Raw genomic sequence first — 14,204 nt, 5'->3', positions numbered from 1 at the left:
GCATCCTCACACGTACACTCGCGATCAAGCTTGCATCGCACTTGCTCACACGTGCTCATGCTTGTGCACCCTCTGTGCTCACACTTGTGCACACGCTCATGGGCCCGCCTAGTTTCTCAGTCGTGCTTGCACGTGCACACTTGCTCATGCAGGTGCACACACCCACGTACAGGCTTGCTTTCTCACACGTGTGCTTCCTTGCACTCAACGCTCGCGCCCGAGCCCACACATCCCCATTTCCACACTTGCACTGACACGCTCGTGCATGTTCACACGCGTGTGCATGCACACCCAACCCTCAAACCGCACAGCCCTGCCGTGGGTGGCAGTGGCAGCAGGAAGCCGTGGGGAGGGACAGGCGGGTGCTGTCAGGTCCTTGTGAGCAGCACATTCAGAATAAAATTGTCTTAATGAGCCTCACTGGAAGGTGCCAGAGTGGAGAGAGTTTTTTCATTCTTTTCCTGCAGAACTGGAGTTTTACTTGTCACCTGTCTTTCTGTAGACCAGTCCAATTAGTACACTAGTAAGTCCAGCCCGGTTTGGCTCAGACTGCAAATGTGGGGGTGACAAAGTGCGTCTGCTGCTGAATGTCTTGTGGCCATGCTGTGACTTCGGGAGAACACGACACCGGCCACCGAGCCTGCTCAGTAAACGTCACAGTGATCGCTGCAGTTGTGGGGAGCCAGAGTTTGGGGGGGGGCACCTGAGACAAGCCGAGGGCCGTGTCCCAGGCGACTCTGGCAAGTAATTTTGTTGCACCAGAGACAGGCAGTTGGCTCCACCTCTTACTGGATGGACAGGGTTTTCATGACCCAGCATTGGCCAAGGGCCCCCCTCGGGCCAGTACTGGGGGGCGGCAGGGGAGTACAGGCATGGTTAGGCCGTGCCGCTCCCACAGGGCGGCGTGCAGGGTGCTCCGGCGACCGAGTGAGACGCTGGTGGAGGCCGCTGGCAGAGCGCACACGCCGCCAAGCTCGGCAGCCAGTGGAGCCTGCTAAGAGCCCCACACACGTGGTTCCGACGCGGCTGGAGCTGCGGGCACCACGTTCCAGCCACGGGCACCGCACTCCAGCCGCGGGCACCACGCTCCAGCCTCGGGCACCGTGTTCCAGCCATGGGCATGCGCTCCAGCCACCGGCACCACACTCCAGCCGCGGGCACCGGGCTCCAGCTGCGGGCACCGGGCTCCAGCGTGGCTGGATCGTGTGCCTGCTCTCAGCTGCGGTGTTTTGTGTGCTCACTTGTTAAGGACTTTCCTTCGATTTCTAGCGTAGAGAACATTTAAGAGATGCTATTAATAAATTTGGTTTACGGAATTGGCAGATAGTGACAAGGTGAAATCCACCACTTAATGAACTTGTCAGGAAAGAGAGTGCAGGGGAATTCTTGTTGCCGTTTAGGGGGATGCCCGAGGCCTGTCAGGGTGAGGAAGGCGTCTCCTGATTCGAGTTTCGAACAAAACCGGAACCCTGGTGTGCCCTGTTGTCAGGCGAGCCCGCACGCCCCTCGTGGGCCTGGCTTCCGGCGCTGGGTTTCCTGCTTCCCACCAGCCCATGTGCTAACGTGCTCTCTCTTCACGCGTGACTCTGCAGGTGCTTGAGCTGCTAACTTGGTAAACCGGAGCGTGACCTCTTTAACCCTAAGAAGTTCTTCGGTTTTTCTTCCCGTAGGACTATGTGCTGGCCGTGGATGCTTATCACTCGGTTATCCAGTATCACCCAGAGCAAGAGCCGCAGCTGCTGAGCGGCATTGGCCGCATTTTCCTCCAGGTACGTGCCGCACGGCGCGTGAGCTATGGCGGGTGGTCTCTGCCGCGGTGGCCTGGGACTCAGCGTTCGTTCTGTAGATAAGAAGTAGCACAGAGCAGCACCTGGGGAACTCCGTCGGTGAAGCGTCTGCCTTCGGCTCAGGTCATGGTCTCGGGGTCCTGGGATCAAGTCCCCTGTTGGGCTCCCTGCTCAGCGGGGAGTCTGCTTCTCCCCCTGTCTGCCACTCCCCCTGCTAGTCCTCCATCCCTCTCTCTCTCTCTAATAAATAAAGTCTTAAAAAAAAAAGAGAGAGAAAGAAAGAACGAGCAAGCTCAGAAAATGTTTCGCATCAGATGTTTGTTAAAGGTTTAGTTCTTCACAGTGGTTCTGGTTTGACTGTATGAAGTATTAAGTCCCGCTGGCTTTGGTGGGATCAGGAAGCCGAATTGCTAAATGTGAATTTCCATAGACTTTCATTGGTGAAGCACTAAACAGATTGCTTTAGAAATCATCCTGTTGCACTTAGAATAGTGTTGATAAAGCCATGCAGAATCTTCTTTGAACTTGGCTGATAATAGTCACTCGCTGCTGTTTCCCTGGCAAGAGCGCACAGGAAGTCTCAGCGTGAAGCAGTCCCAACAGGGCAGAGCGTGAGGGACAACACCCTCTTGCCAAGACAGCACTGAAGCCGGGATGCGTCTTCCTGGACCGTTTGGCGATGGAGGGATGCGCACCCCCCCTCACTTCTGTCTCTCCCAGGACCGCCGTCCCACCTTTGCAGGCTGCGCTTAAGCAGCCTCTACCCCCGGCCACCCTCCGTCTGTAGGGCTTCTGCATAACGTCCCTGAGCCGGGGCCAGGGAAAGGAGCATGAGCAAAGGACAGTCCCTGATAGTCGGAGAAGGGCCAGACATCTCTGGAGCACCACTCACCCTGAGCAGGCGCCGTGTGCAGCCGTTCCGCCGTGGGGACTACCAGCCATTTTACAGATTAGCAAGTGGAGGCTTCCCTGTGGTTGAGTGAGCGGCCCGAGGCCTGAGACATGAGCGTACCAGGAAGAACTTGAGCAAGGGCTCTCTGAGCCCAGAGTTCAGTTCTCTTCACTAAAGGGGGGCCCTGTCCTCCTACACCCCCAGTCGTCCACGTGCATCCCTCCTCCACACCACACACGCACATCTGCACACAGTCCTCCTGCAACCCCAGTCCATGCACACACACTTCCCTCCTCCACACTGCACACGCACACACACGTACATCTACATACACTCCTCGTATACCCCCAGTCATCCACGCACACACCCCCTGCACACCACACACACACACACACACACACGCGCACACATCTCCTATTCCCCCACCCCAGCCCATACTGCTCATGGGAAGCAGATGAGACCTGCACTGGGGTCCAACGACAGCCCAACAGTGAAGGCCACCTGTGGTCTCTGAGTCCCTCCTGGGGCGCTCAAGGGTCTCTGTAGTGAGGCTCTCGAGGGTGACCTTCATGACCAACAGCATGGATGTTGAGGAGTCTGGAATCTGTCTGTCCTCAGCCCACTAGCATGGGAGCCATATCTCCTCCATGCACCCCGGGTGGTCATGGTCATCCCATGAGGTCATTGTGCAGACAGAGCAAGACAGGTCACATAGCACAGTGCTGTGCCTGGAATCTGGTAGGACACACTCAGAAACTTCACTTCTGAGTCTGTTTACGCAATCGGAGGACCGCACCCTGGACGTCCGTGTGAGAATCCTGACACATGAAGCAATCTTCGGCGGGAGCCATGGATCCGGTAGCACTGAGGTCCACGTCAGGCTGGGACTTTGGGAGCATTTCCCTGGACACGTTTCTGGCCCCAGGTCGTTGCGAGAAATCTCTAGACACAGAAGTCCTGGAGAGAAGGGCACAGGCTTCCAGAGCTTTGTTTGACATCCCACCTGGTTCGGGGACAGTGGCAAACCGTGCGAGGGAAGTTCCTCATTCTCGGGGCTGAAGGAGGAGACGCCTGGTCAGGAATTCCGTCCGAAAGAAGACAGCAAGACAGGAGGCGAAGGACTCACTGAACCCCAGGCAAGTGACCGGGAGACCTAATCACTCGGGAGCTCTTTCTTAAATACCTCTCACTGATACTCGGACTGTTGCCGGACCACAAACTGTCCGAATTCTGTGTTTCCATAAAGGAAATCAAGGTTGTCATACTTAGGGTCACGACACGCCTCCCCCCGAGCTTCTAGAAGGGAAGCGCGGGGAGACGCCAGGCCTTCAGCAATCAGGGCTGTCCCTTTCAGCTCCACTCCAGGGACGGCCATCTGGCTTCCTTAAGCGTTTAATGGGTGCTGGGTGTGGCTTGGTTTGGTTGGACAAAAGCTAGAGTTCTGTATTGGGTCCCAATAGGACTTTGAAATTTGTGAATGTGATGGTCCCTATCACTTTACCAGTCACAACCCAAATGAACGACTTGGGGCCTGCCTTACTGTACCGAAACGTGTGTGTGTGTGTGTGTGTGTGTGTGTGTGTGTGTGTTAAGCTTTATTTACTTAGGAATTTTTATTTATTTTTTATTAAGTTTGTTAACCCAGCGTACTTCACGTACAGTGTAATATTAATTTCAGGTGTAAAACGTAGTGACCCCACACTTCCATACATGACCCGCCGCTCGCCCCAACAAGCGCGCTCCTTAGTCTCCATCACCTGTTTCCCCATCCTCCATCCCCTCCCCTCTGCTCACCACCCTGTGTTCTCTGTGGTTAGCAGTCTGTTTCTCGGTTTGTCTCTTTCTTTTTCCCCTCTGCTCATTTGTTTTGTTTCTTAAATTCCAGATATGAGTGAAATTCTGTAGTATGTATTTTTCTGACTTATTTCACTTAGCTTATACTCTCTAGCTCCAACCACGTCGTTTCAAATGGCAAGATTCCATTCTTTTTTTTATGGTTGAGTAATAGTCCACTGTCTGTGTACCTACACACCACATCTTTAACCATTCATCAGTTGATGGGCACTATTGTCAATAATGCTGCTGTAAACATAGGGGTGTATGTATCCCTTTGAATTAGTGTTTTCATTTTCTTTGGGTAAATACCTAGTAGTGGAATTAATGGGTCGTATGGTGTTTCTATGTTTAATTTTTTCAGGACCCTCCATACTGTTTTCCACAGTGGCTGCACCAGTTTGCATTCCCACCAACGGCTCACAAGGGTTCCCCTTCTCCACAACCTGTTGTTTCTTAGGCTGTCGATTTTAGCCACCTGACAGGTGTGAGGTGATATCTCGTTGTGGTTTTGATTTGCATTTCCCTGATGATGGGTGATGTTGACCATCTTTTCATGTGTCTGTTTGGCCATCTGTGTGTCTTCTTTGGAGAAATGTCTGCTCATATCTTCTACCCATTTTTTAATTGGATTGTTTGTTTTTTGGGTGTTGCATTCTGTAAGTCCTTTATATATTTTGGATACTAACCCTTTATCAGATACGTCATTTGCAAATATCTTCTCCCATTCAGTAGGCTGTCTCTCAGTTTTGCTTGTTTCCTTCACCGTGCAGAAGCTTTTTATTTCGATGTCGTCCCACTGGTTTGTTTTTGCTTTTGCTTCCCTTGCCTCAGGAGACATGTCTAGAAAAATGTTGCTACAGCTGACGTCACAGAGGTTATAGTCTCTCTTCTAGGGTTTTCGTGGTTTCAGGTCTCACATTTACGTCTTTAATCCATTTTTTATTTTATTTTTGTGTATGGTGAGAGAAAGTGGTCCAGTTACATTCTCCTGAATGTAGCTGTCCAGTTTTCCCAGCACCATATGTTGAAGAGACTTTTTTCCATTGGATATTCTTTCCTGCTTTGTCAAAGATGAATTGACCACATAGTTGTGGGTCCATTTCTGGGTTCTCTGTTCTGTTCCATTGATCTGTGCGTCTATTTTTGTGCCAGTATCATACCGTTTTGATTATTACAGCTTTGTAATAAGACTTTAAGTCTGGAATTGTAATGCCTCCAGCTTTGCTGTTCTTTCTCAAGACTGCTTTGGCTATTCAAGGTCTTTTGTGGTTCCATACAAATTTTAGGAATGTTTGTTCTAACACTGGGGAAAATGTTATTGGTGTTTTGATAGGGATTGCATTAAATCTGTAGATTGCTGTAATGTAGATGTTTTAACAATAGATGTTTTTCCAATCCCTGAGCATGGAATGTCTTTCCATTTCTTGGTGTCATCTTCAATTTCTTTTATCAGTGTTTTCTAGTTTTCAGAGTACAGATCTTTTACCTCTTTGGTTAGGTTTATTCCTAGGTATTTTTTTATTTTGGGTGCAATTGTAAATGGGATTGATTCCTTGGTTTCTCATTCTGTTGCTTCATTATTAGTGTATAGGAGTGCAGTAGATTTCTATACATTGATTTAAAAGTCCTGGGACTTTACTGAATTTGTCAGTTCTAGTACATTTTTGGTGGAGTTTTTAGGGTTTTCTATATATAGTGTCATGTCTTCTGCAAATAGTGAAAGTTTGGCTTCCTCCTTACCAATTTGGATGCCTTTTATTTCTTTCTCTTGTCTGATTGCTGAGGCTAGAACTTCCAGAACTGTGTTGAATACAGTGGTGAGTGGACATCCCTGTCTTGTTCCTGATCTTAGGGGAAAAGCTCTCATTTTTCCCCACTGAGTATGATGTCATCTGTAGTTTTTTCATACATGCCTTTTATTATGTTGGGGATGTTCCCTCTAAACCTGCATTGTTGAGGGTTTTTATCATGAATGGATGTTGTACTTTGTGAAATGCCTTTTCTGCATCTATTGAAATGATCACGTGGGTTTTTATCCTTTCTCTTATTGATGTGATGTATCACGTTAATTGATTTGCAAACAGTGAACCACCCTTGCATCCCAGGGGTAAATCCCATCTAATTGTGGTAAATGGATTTTTTAATGTATTGTTGGATTGGGTTTGCTAATATTTTATGAGGATTTTTATATCTATGTTCATCAGGGATATTGGCCTATAGTTCTCTTTTTGGTGGTGTCTTTATCTGGTTTTGGTATCAGGGTAATGCTGACCTCACAGAATAAATTTGGAAGTTTTCCTTCCTTTCCTATTCTTTGGAATAGTTTGAGAAGAACAGGTATTAGCTTTTCTTTATATGTTTCGTAGAATTCTCCTGTGAAGCCATCTGGTCCTGGACTTTTGTTTGTTGGGAGATTTTTGATTACTGATTCAATTTCATTGCTGGAAATTGGATTGTTCAAATTTTGTTTCTTCTGGCTTAGGTTTAATAGTTTATATTTCTAGGAATTTACCCATTTCTTCTCAGTTGTCCAATTTGTTAGCATATAATTTTTCATAATATTTTCTTATAATTGTTTGTATTTCTGTGCTGTTGGTTGTTCTTCTCTCTCGTTAGTGATTTTGTTTATTTGAATCTTTTTTTTTTTTTTGAGTCAGGCTAGAGGTTTATCTGTTTTGTTAATCTCTTCAAAGAACCAGCTCCTGGGTTCATTGATCTGTTTTATTGGGTTTGTTTGGTATTTTTGGTGTTTTGTTTTGTTTTAGTTTCTTTTTTAAGATCATTTATTTATTTATTTGAGAGAGAGCACGAGCGGGGGAGGAGCAGCAGGCAGCGGGAGAAGCATACTCCCCGCTGAGCAGGGAGCCTGATGCGGGGCTCAACTCCAGGACCCCGGGATCATGACCTGAGCGGAAGGCAGACGCTTAACTGCCTGAGCCACCCAGGCGCCCCGTGGTTTTTTTTTAGTTTCTGTATCATTTATTTCTGCCCTAATCTTTATCATTTCCTTCCTTCTGCTAGTTTTGGGTTTTGTTTATTCTTTTTCTACCTCTTTTAGGTGTAAGGTTAGGTCGCTTGAGATTTTTCCTGCTTCTTGAGGTGGCCTGTATTGCTCAGATTTTTCTTACGGTCCGCTTCTGGTTTTAGAGCGTCGTGGTCAGAAAAAGTGCAGTCTTCTTGAATTTGTTGAGACTTGTTTGGTGGCCTAACGTGATCTGTCTGGGGACTGTTTTGTGTGCACTTGAAAAGAATGTGCATTCTGCGGCTTTAGGATGGGGTGTTCTGAATACATCTGTCAGATCCATCTGGTCCAGTGTGTCATTTAAAGCCACTGTTTTCTTATTGACTCTGTTCAGATGATTTGTCCATTGATGTAAGTGGGGTGTTAAAGTCCCTACTATTTTTGTATTATTATCAGTGAGTTTATGTTTGTTATTAAGTGTTTTATATATTTGGGTGCTTCCATACTGGGCGCATAAATATTTACAATTGTTCTATCTTTTTGGATTGTCCCCGTTATTATTATATAGTGTCCTCCCTTTGTCTCGCTCTTTTAAAGTCTTTCCTGTCTTACAGAAGCATTGCTGTCCTGGCTTTCTTTTGACATCAATTTGCATGATAAATGTTTTTCCATCCCCTCAGTTTAAACCTTCAAGCATCTTTGGGTACAGAGTGAATCTCTTGTAGGCAGTGTATGGATAGGGCTTTTTTTTTTTTTTTTTAGATTTTATTTATTTGACAGCCAGCGAGAGAGGGAACACAAGCAGGGGGAGTGGGAGAGGGAGAAGCAGGCTCCCAGCGGAGCAGGGAGCCCGATGCGGGGCTCGATCCCGCCCTGAGCGGAAGGCAGATGCTTAACGACTGCGGCACCCACGCGCCCCCTTTTTTTTTTTTAATGCGCTCTGTCACCCATTGTCTTTCGGTTGGAGCATTAAATCCATGTACATTCAAAGTAGTTTTTGATAGGTTTGTACTTATTGCCACTTTGTTACTTGTGTGGTGGTGTACTTTTTCTCTGATCCTTTCTCTCTTGCATGCTTTGTTGGCTTTCTTTAGTGATGTACTTGGATTCTTTTCTCTTTATTCTTTGCACATCTTTTACTGCTGTTTGGTTGTGGTCGCCGTTCTGTTCGTATATGGCATCTTCTGCGTCTGGCCGCCTGTGTTATGTTGGTGTTTGCTGAAGTTTGAGCCCATTCTTTACTCCTCCCCCCACCTCGGTTTTTGGTATGTGGGTCATATTTCACATCCTTTTATTTTGTGAATCCCTTGACTGACTTTTATAGATATACTTATTTTAACTGCTTTTGTGTTTCCTACTTTTCTTGCTGTCACTTATGGTCTCTTCTTTCCACTCAAAGAGTCCCCTGTAATATTTCTTGTAGGACTTGTTCAGTGGCCATGAATTCCTTTAGTTTTTGTCTGGGAAAGTCTTCATTTCTCCTTCTATTCTGCACCGGGGCCATGCTAATCTTCTCTGTATTGTTCCAGTTTTATTTTTTTGATTGTGTCCCGTTAGCCACTGTATAATACATCATTAGCTGTTGGTGTAGTGGTCATGGATTCACTGTTCCGTGTCACACCCAGTGCCCATCCCCAGTACAGTGCATGTGCTGCCGAGGGGAGCGCCCTTCCGTCCTGACTGATACACTTGCTGGAGAGAGTGGTCTTGGATGCAGAGTCTTCCCTTTCGGCACTTTGAATGTATCATCCCGCTGTCCCTTCTTGCTTGGAAAGTTTCTGCTGCAAAATAGCCTCATCTTCCGTCTTGCTGCCAGTTCCGTCACTGCTTTTTGCCATTTTAATTACTGCGTTTCTGGTGTGGCCCTCCTTGCGTGGACTTTGCTGGGAATTCTCTGTGCCTCCTGCACGTGAGTGTCTGTTTCCTTCCCTGGATTAGGGAAGTTTTCAGCTGTTATTTCAAGTAAATGTTCTGCCACCTTTTCGCTCTCCTCTTCTTCTGGGATCCGCGTAACGCAACTGTTATTACACTCAGTGGAGTCACTGAGTTCCCAAAGTCTCTTCTCCCGTTTTGCATAATCTTTTTTTCTGTCACTTGCTCAGCTTGATTACTTCCCATTACTCTGTCTTCCAGGTCATTAACTCACTCCTCTGCTTCCTCTAACCTGCTGTTTATTCCATCGAGTGTATTTTTCATTTCATTTATTGTGTTCGTCTCTGATTGGTTCTTCTTTACTCTGTGTTAAGGGTCTCGCTGACGTCCTCCACTCTTTTCTCAAGGCCAGCGAGTATCTTCACGACCATCGCACTCTCTGTGAGGCGTACTGACCCCCATCTTGCCTAGATCTCTTGCTGCATCTTGTCCTGTTCTTTCGTTGGCAACATACTCCTGTCCCCTTATTCTGCCTCCCTGTGTCGGTGTCGGGAAAGTCAGCTATGTCTCCTGCCTTGAAAGGAGCGGGTGGGTTGCATGCTTTTAATGAGGTGGCCCTGGTCCTCTTCCATAGAGGACACACAGCTGCTGCAGAGACCAGACTGGCCAGGGCCAGTCCGCAAAGCACCCACCGGCAGGGGCGCGGTGCAACAGGCTGTGCACACCAGCCCTTCCACAGGGCGTGGCGGCCACCGTGAAGCGTGTACAGGCATGTGGGAGAGGGTGCGGGGGAGGGCGGTTTTAATAGGGTGTGTGCATCTTCCCAGGGCGCTCAGGAGATGCCTTGTTGGCAAGGTTTGTGCCGGTCCCCTGCAGGAGGGGACCTGTCGCACCTGAAGTGGGCCCAGCTGGAGGGGTCCGGGTGCGGTGCAGGCGGGTTAGGCGTGAATGCAGGCGGTTGCGTGGCTGTGCTGGGGGCAGGGGAGGGCATGGTGCCCACCAACTCCCCTTTTCCTGCAGAAGTCCCTCAGGCACTCTCCCTCCCTCCTGCCCCAGGCAACTTTCAAACTGCTGCTTCTATCTAGACCTCATGGGCTGTGTGCTGTGCTGTCCCTTTGAGGGCAGGGACCCAGCTTCCGGTCACCTCTGGGCTCTCCCAGAGCCGAGCCGGCTGGTTTTTAAAGTTCCAGGCTTTGGGGCGCCTGGGTGGCACAGCGGTTAAGCGTCTGCCTTCGGCTCAGGGCGTGATCCTGCCATTATGGGATCAAGCCCCACATCAGGCTCCTCCGCTAGGAGCCTGCTTCTTCCTCTCCCACTCCCCCTGCTTGTGTTCCCTCTCTCGCTGGCTGTCTCTCTCTCTGTGTCACATAAATAAATAAAATCTTAAAAAAAAAAAAAAAAGTAAAGTTCCAGGCTTTAAGTCCTGCTGGTTGTAAGAACTCACAGAATTCGGCCCCTCTGATTTTCAAAGCCAGATGCCCTGGGATTTGTCTGGCCCATGTGGAGTCCCTGGTGTGATCATCTGTTTCTCACCCCTCCCCGCACACGCGCCCCCCCGGGGTCTAAGTCCCTCCCCCAGCTCTGTCCTTCCTGCTCTTCGATGTGCCGTCTCCTGGGTTGTCTGCGTTGGTGTGTTATCCAGCTGGGTCCATGGGCCCGGGTGAGCTCAGGGTCCTGCTCCGCTCTCTGAAAGTCCTTTATTGTTTTACTTAGTGCCACAGTTCCTTTCAAAAGGTACAAATTAAAAATTAAGACTTAATAAGGCATGTGATTAACTTCATTGCTGACCTACGGGTGTTGACCATCCCCGTATCCTGGTGATTAGTGGTGTCACCAGGGTTTCCCCACCTGCTACGAACAAACCTGTCGTCTTAGCCTAACCCGCCAGGCGACTGTACGTGTACACGTACGCTTATTACTCCCTTTGTTACCTGAACTAAGCAACTTTGTCAAAACAGATTGGAGATATAAAAACAGCCGAGAAGTATTTTCAAGATGTGGAGAAAGTAACGCAGAAATTGGATGGACTGCAAGGCAAGATAATGGTTTTAATGAACAGGTAAACCTCTTAAGACTGTATTTGCTCCAGTCTCCCGAGAGCGCAGACTACCCAGTAAAGCCCCTGCGGAAGGCGCTCCTGCCCCGCGCCCCGCGCCTGACACTGAAGTCCGTCAGCGCCCGATGCGCCCACTGCTGTCTCCTCGAACTCAGTCACCTTTCAGTCTTAGCGGATTTTAAACTGTTCTCCCCTCGTCCCTCAAAGCGCTGTTTGTACTGCCGTTCCCACTCTCTCTAGCCCCGCAGCGGCTTTCACGCCCGTTTTCACGTCCGCAGGAGTCACACACACCGTGTGGGCCTGGGTGGGGGCGGAGGGTTATTAAATGGAGCCCGTGCCCGGGGCAGAGCTCACACCACCGCAGCAAGCCACCGTCGCGCAGGAAGTCACTTAAGTCAGAGGTCCTAACTTCACCTGACGAGGGCTGGGGCTGCCAGCCAGGGCGCGTGATGCGGTTCATTCAGCTGCAGCGCCCCTCCCCCAGCACCAGGCTGCTCAGAATCCCCCGGGAGATGCGGCCCGCCCCTGTCTGTGCCGTTGACCCCTCCCTGGGTAACTGCCCCACCTGTCCTTTATGTTCCAGAGCGTTCCTTCACCTCGGTCAGAATAACTTTGCAGAAGCCCACAGATTCTTCACAGAAATCCTCAGGATTGACCCAACAAATGCCGTGGTAAGGCCCGCAGGAGCCAGGAGCTGACACCGGGGGCCTGTCCGGCGTCCATCCCAGGGGGCGGCGGGCGGGGCGGGGGGGGGGGCTCTCCAGCAGGGCCATCCTCAGCTGCTCCCGCCACCCTGCGCATGGGACGCGACCCCCGAGCCGGCTGCCGGGTCCGATCTGTGCGTGTCCTCCTCTGCAGGCCAACAACAACGCCGCCGTGTGTCTGCTCTACCTGGGCAAGCTCAAGGAGTCCCTGCGGCAGCTGGAGGCCATGGTGCAGCAGGCCCCCCAGCAGTACCTGCACGAGAGCGTGCTCTTCAACCTGACCACCATGTACGAGCTGGAGTCCTCCCGCAGCGCGCAGAAGAAGCAGTCGCTGCTCGAGGCGGTCGCCGGCAAGGAGGGGGACAGCTTCAACACCCAGTGCCTCAAGCTGGCGTAGGACAGCGGCCTTCTCGAGCCGCTGGGGCCCCTGTAAATGTTGTACACTGCGGCTGATGCGTGAACACGGCTGATGGACCCAATAAAATCTTGCACGGCGGCCGGGGCGCAGTCGTCTTCGTCGCGACCCCCGCGGAGGCCCAGACTGTTCCGGCAGGTTGTCAGACTGCAGCGGGCTCCGTGCCCACCGCTCTGCCGGGGTTTGGGGGTCGGGGTGAACGTGTTCTGCGTACTCTGCGGATGGTGGGCGTGGGCAGCAGTGGCCCAGACGCGGCGCTGGGTCCCTTCTATTGATTCTTGGAGGCCGAGCTGCTTCGTCTAGTAATTCCGAATGTCCTCCGAGAAAAGCTGAAAAGCATAAACGATTCTCACTCTAAACCCTCTAGTACATCCGGGCATAAAGACAGAGAAACACCAAACATCCTGCCACGCACCCTCTCTCCTTCCCTCCTCTCACCTCCCAGAACTAAACGCGTCGCTCTTATCTCATTCCTTGTCAGCTGACGCCACACACGTTGGACAGGCCCGGCGACGGGTGACGGAATCCGCCGTCTGGTCTGTACATCACAGGGGGGAGGAGCTTCTGCCGCACAGTACGGCCGAGGGGGAGCACTGCAAGTGTGCGAGCAGGTGGCCTAGGAGGTACCTGTGACCCAGGCACGTGCAGGTGTGTGTGTGCTCTTCCATCCTGAATGTCGGGACAGTTGCTTTAGTATTTACAGAGTATAGGGGAGGAGTTTGCTCCTCTACCCTGCTAGGTTCTTTGGTGGGTCTAATAAGCAAAGTGACTTCTTAAGACAGATCAACAGGAGAAAAGTGTCATTACGTACGTACGAGGGACCCATAAGAATAGGAGAACCGAGGACAAGCCAGGCAGTTGAGGCTTCTGTGCCATCCTGAGCTGAGGAAGGAGCTCGGGGCCTGGAGCTTCGGCGGGAGAGGAGGGTGATTCACAGAACATTGCCCTGCTGTACGTACAGGTAAGCCGTTCCGATCAAAGTTTAGAGCTGGAAAGTGCTCCCCCTCTGAGCAAGGACCCCATCCAGACCCTTCTAAGTAGTGAAGGGAGAGGTAAATGTTTTCCTTAAACCTGCTGCACCCTGTCTTCAGCTCCAACTAATCCACTTGCTAAAGCAGCATATTCTCCCCCCACCTCAGCCCTACCTTTGAAATCTCCAGGAAGGTCTGCACCCCAGACCGCGCTGGCGGGTGGCTCCAGCTCACTGACCTCGTGTCCTGGTCCTGTGAATAGGTCGGTTCCGTTAAGCGGTGCGTCTCATTTCAGGAGGCAGCTATGCAGGAGGGCTCCCGAGTTAGGCCCGGGTGCGAGTAACCAGTTGTCGGATAAAAGGCCTTCCTGTGGGGACAGAGGGAAATGAGGCTGAGCCACCGGAGCAGGCCGCCGTCCCCATTTCTGAGCTCTGGAGCTTGGAGCCTCTTCAGATGCAGTGGAGCCAGGCGGTGGGAATCGGACGGTTGCTGGCAAGCGTTCTGAGTGGCCCATGCAGCAGCGGCACAAAGACTCTGCACACGGGCGCTGGGGTGGCTTCCCCGGAGTGCGCGCTGGGGGCCCGGCTCTAGCTTGCATGGCCGCAGGGGAAGGGCAGTTTCAGTTCTCAACAACTCCAAGTGAAAAGGGCAGGCGGGAACTGGAAACATCAGTTTGGAGAGCTGCAGCCAAATATAGGAGGAAAATAGA

The 14,204-nt window shown here is 50.7% G+C and overlaps 1 protein-coding gene across 1 annotated transcript in view; it reads left to right on the top strand.

Annotated features, from left to right (window-relative positions):
- Window positions 1-12,605, top strand: part of TRAPPC12 (trafficking protein particle complex subunit 12) — an 80,794-nt gene extending 68,189 nt beyond the window's left edge. Inside the window, 4 exon segments of the mRNA XM_040622860.1 lie at window positions 1,671-1,769; window positions 11,308-11,408; window positions 11,989-12,076; window positions 12,264-12,605. Coding sequence (XP_040478794.1) covers window positions 1,671-1,769; window positions 11,308-11,408; window positions 11,989-12,076; window positions 12,264-12,506 — 531 coding nt within the window. The 3' untranslated portion in view covers window positions 12,507-12,605.
- The last annotated feature ends 1,599 nt before the right edge of the window (window positions 12,606-14,204 follow it).

The sequence above is a fragment of the Ursus maritimus genome, unplaced genomic scaffold (genome assembly GCF_017311325.1).
Source record: "Ursus maritimus isolate PB19 unplaced genomic scaffold, ASM1731132v1 scaffold_6, whole genome shotgun sequence".
Lineage (NCBI taxonomy): Eukaryota > Metazoa > Chordata > Mammalia > Carnivora > Ursidae > Ursus > Ursus maritimus.
The sequence above is the reverse complement of the archived record's forward strand: the minus strand, read 5'-3'. Positions and strand labels throughout refer to the sequence as shown.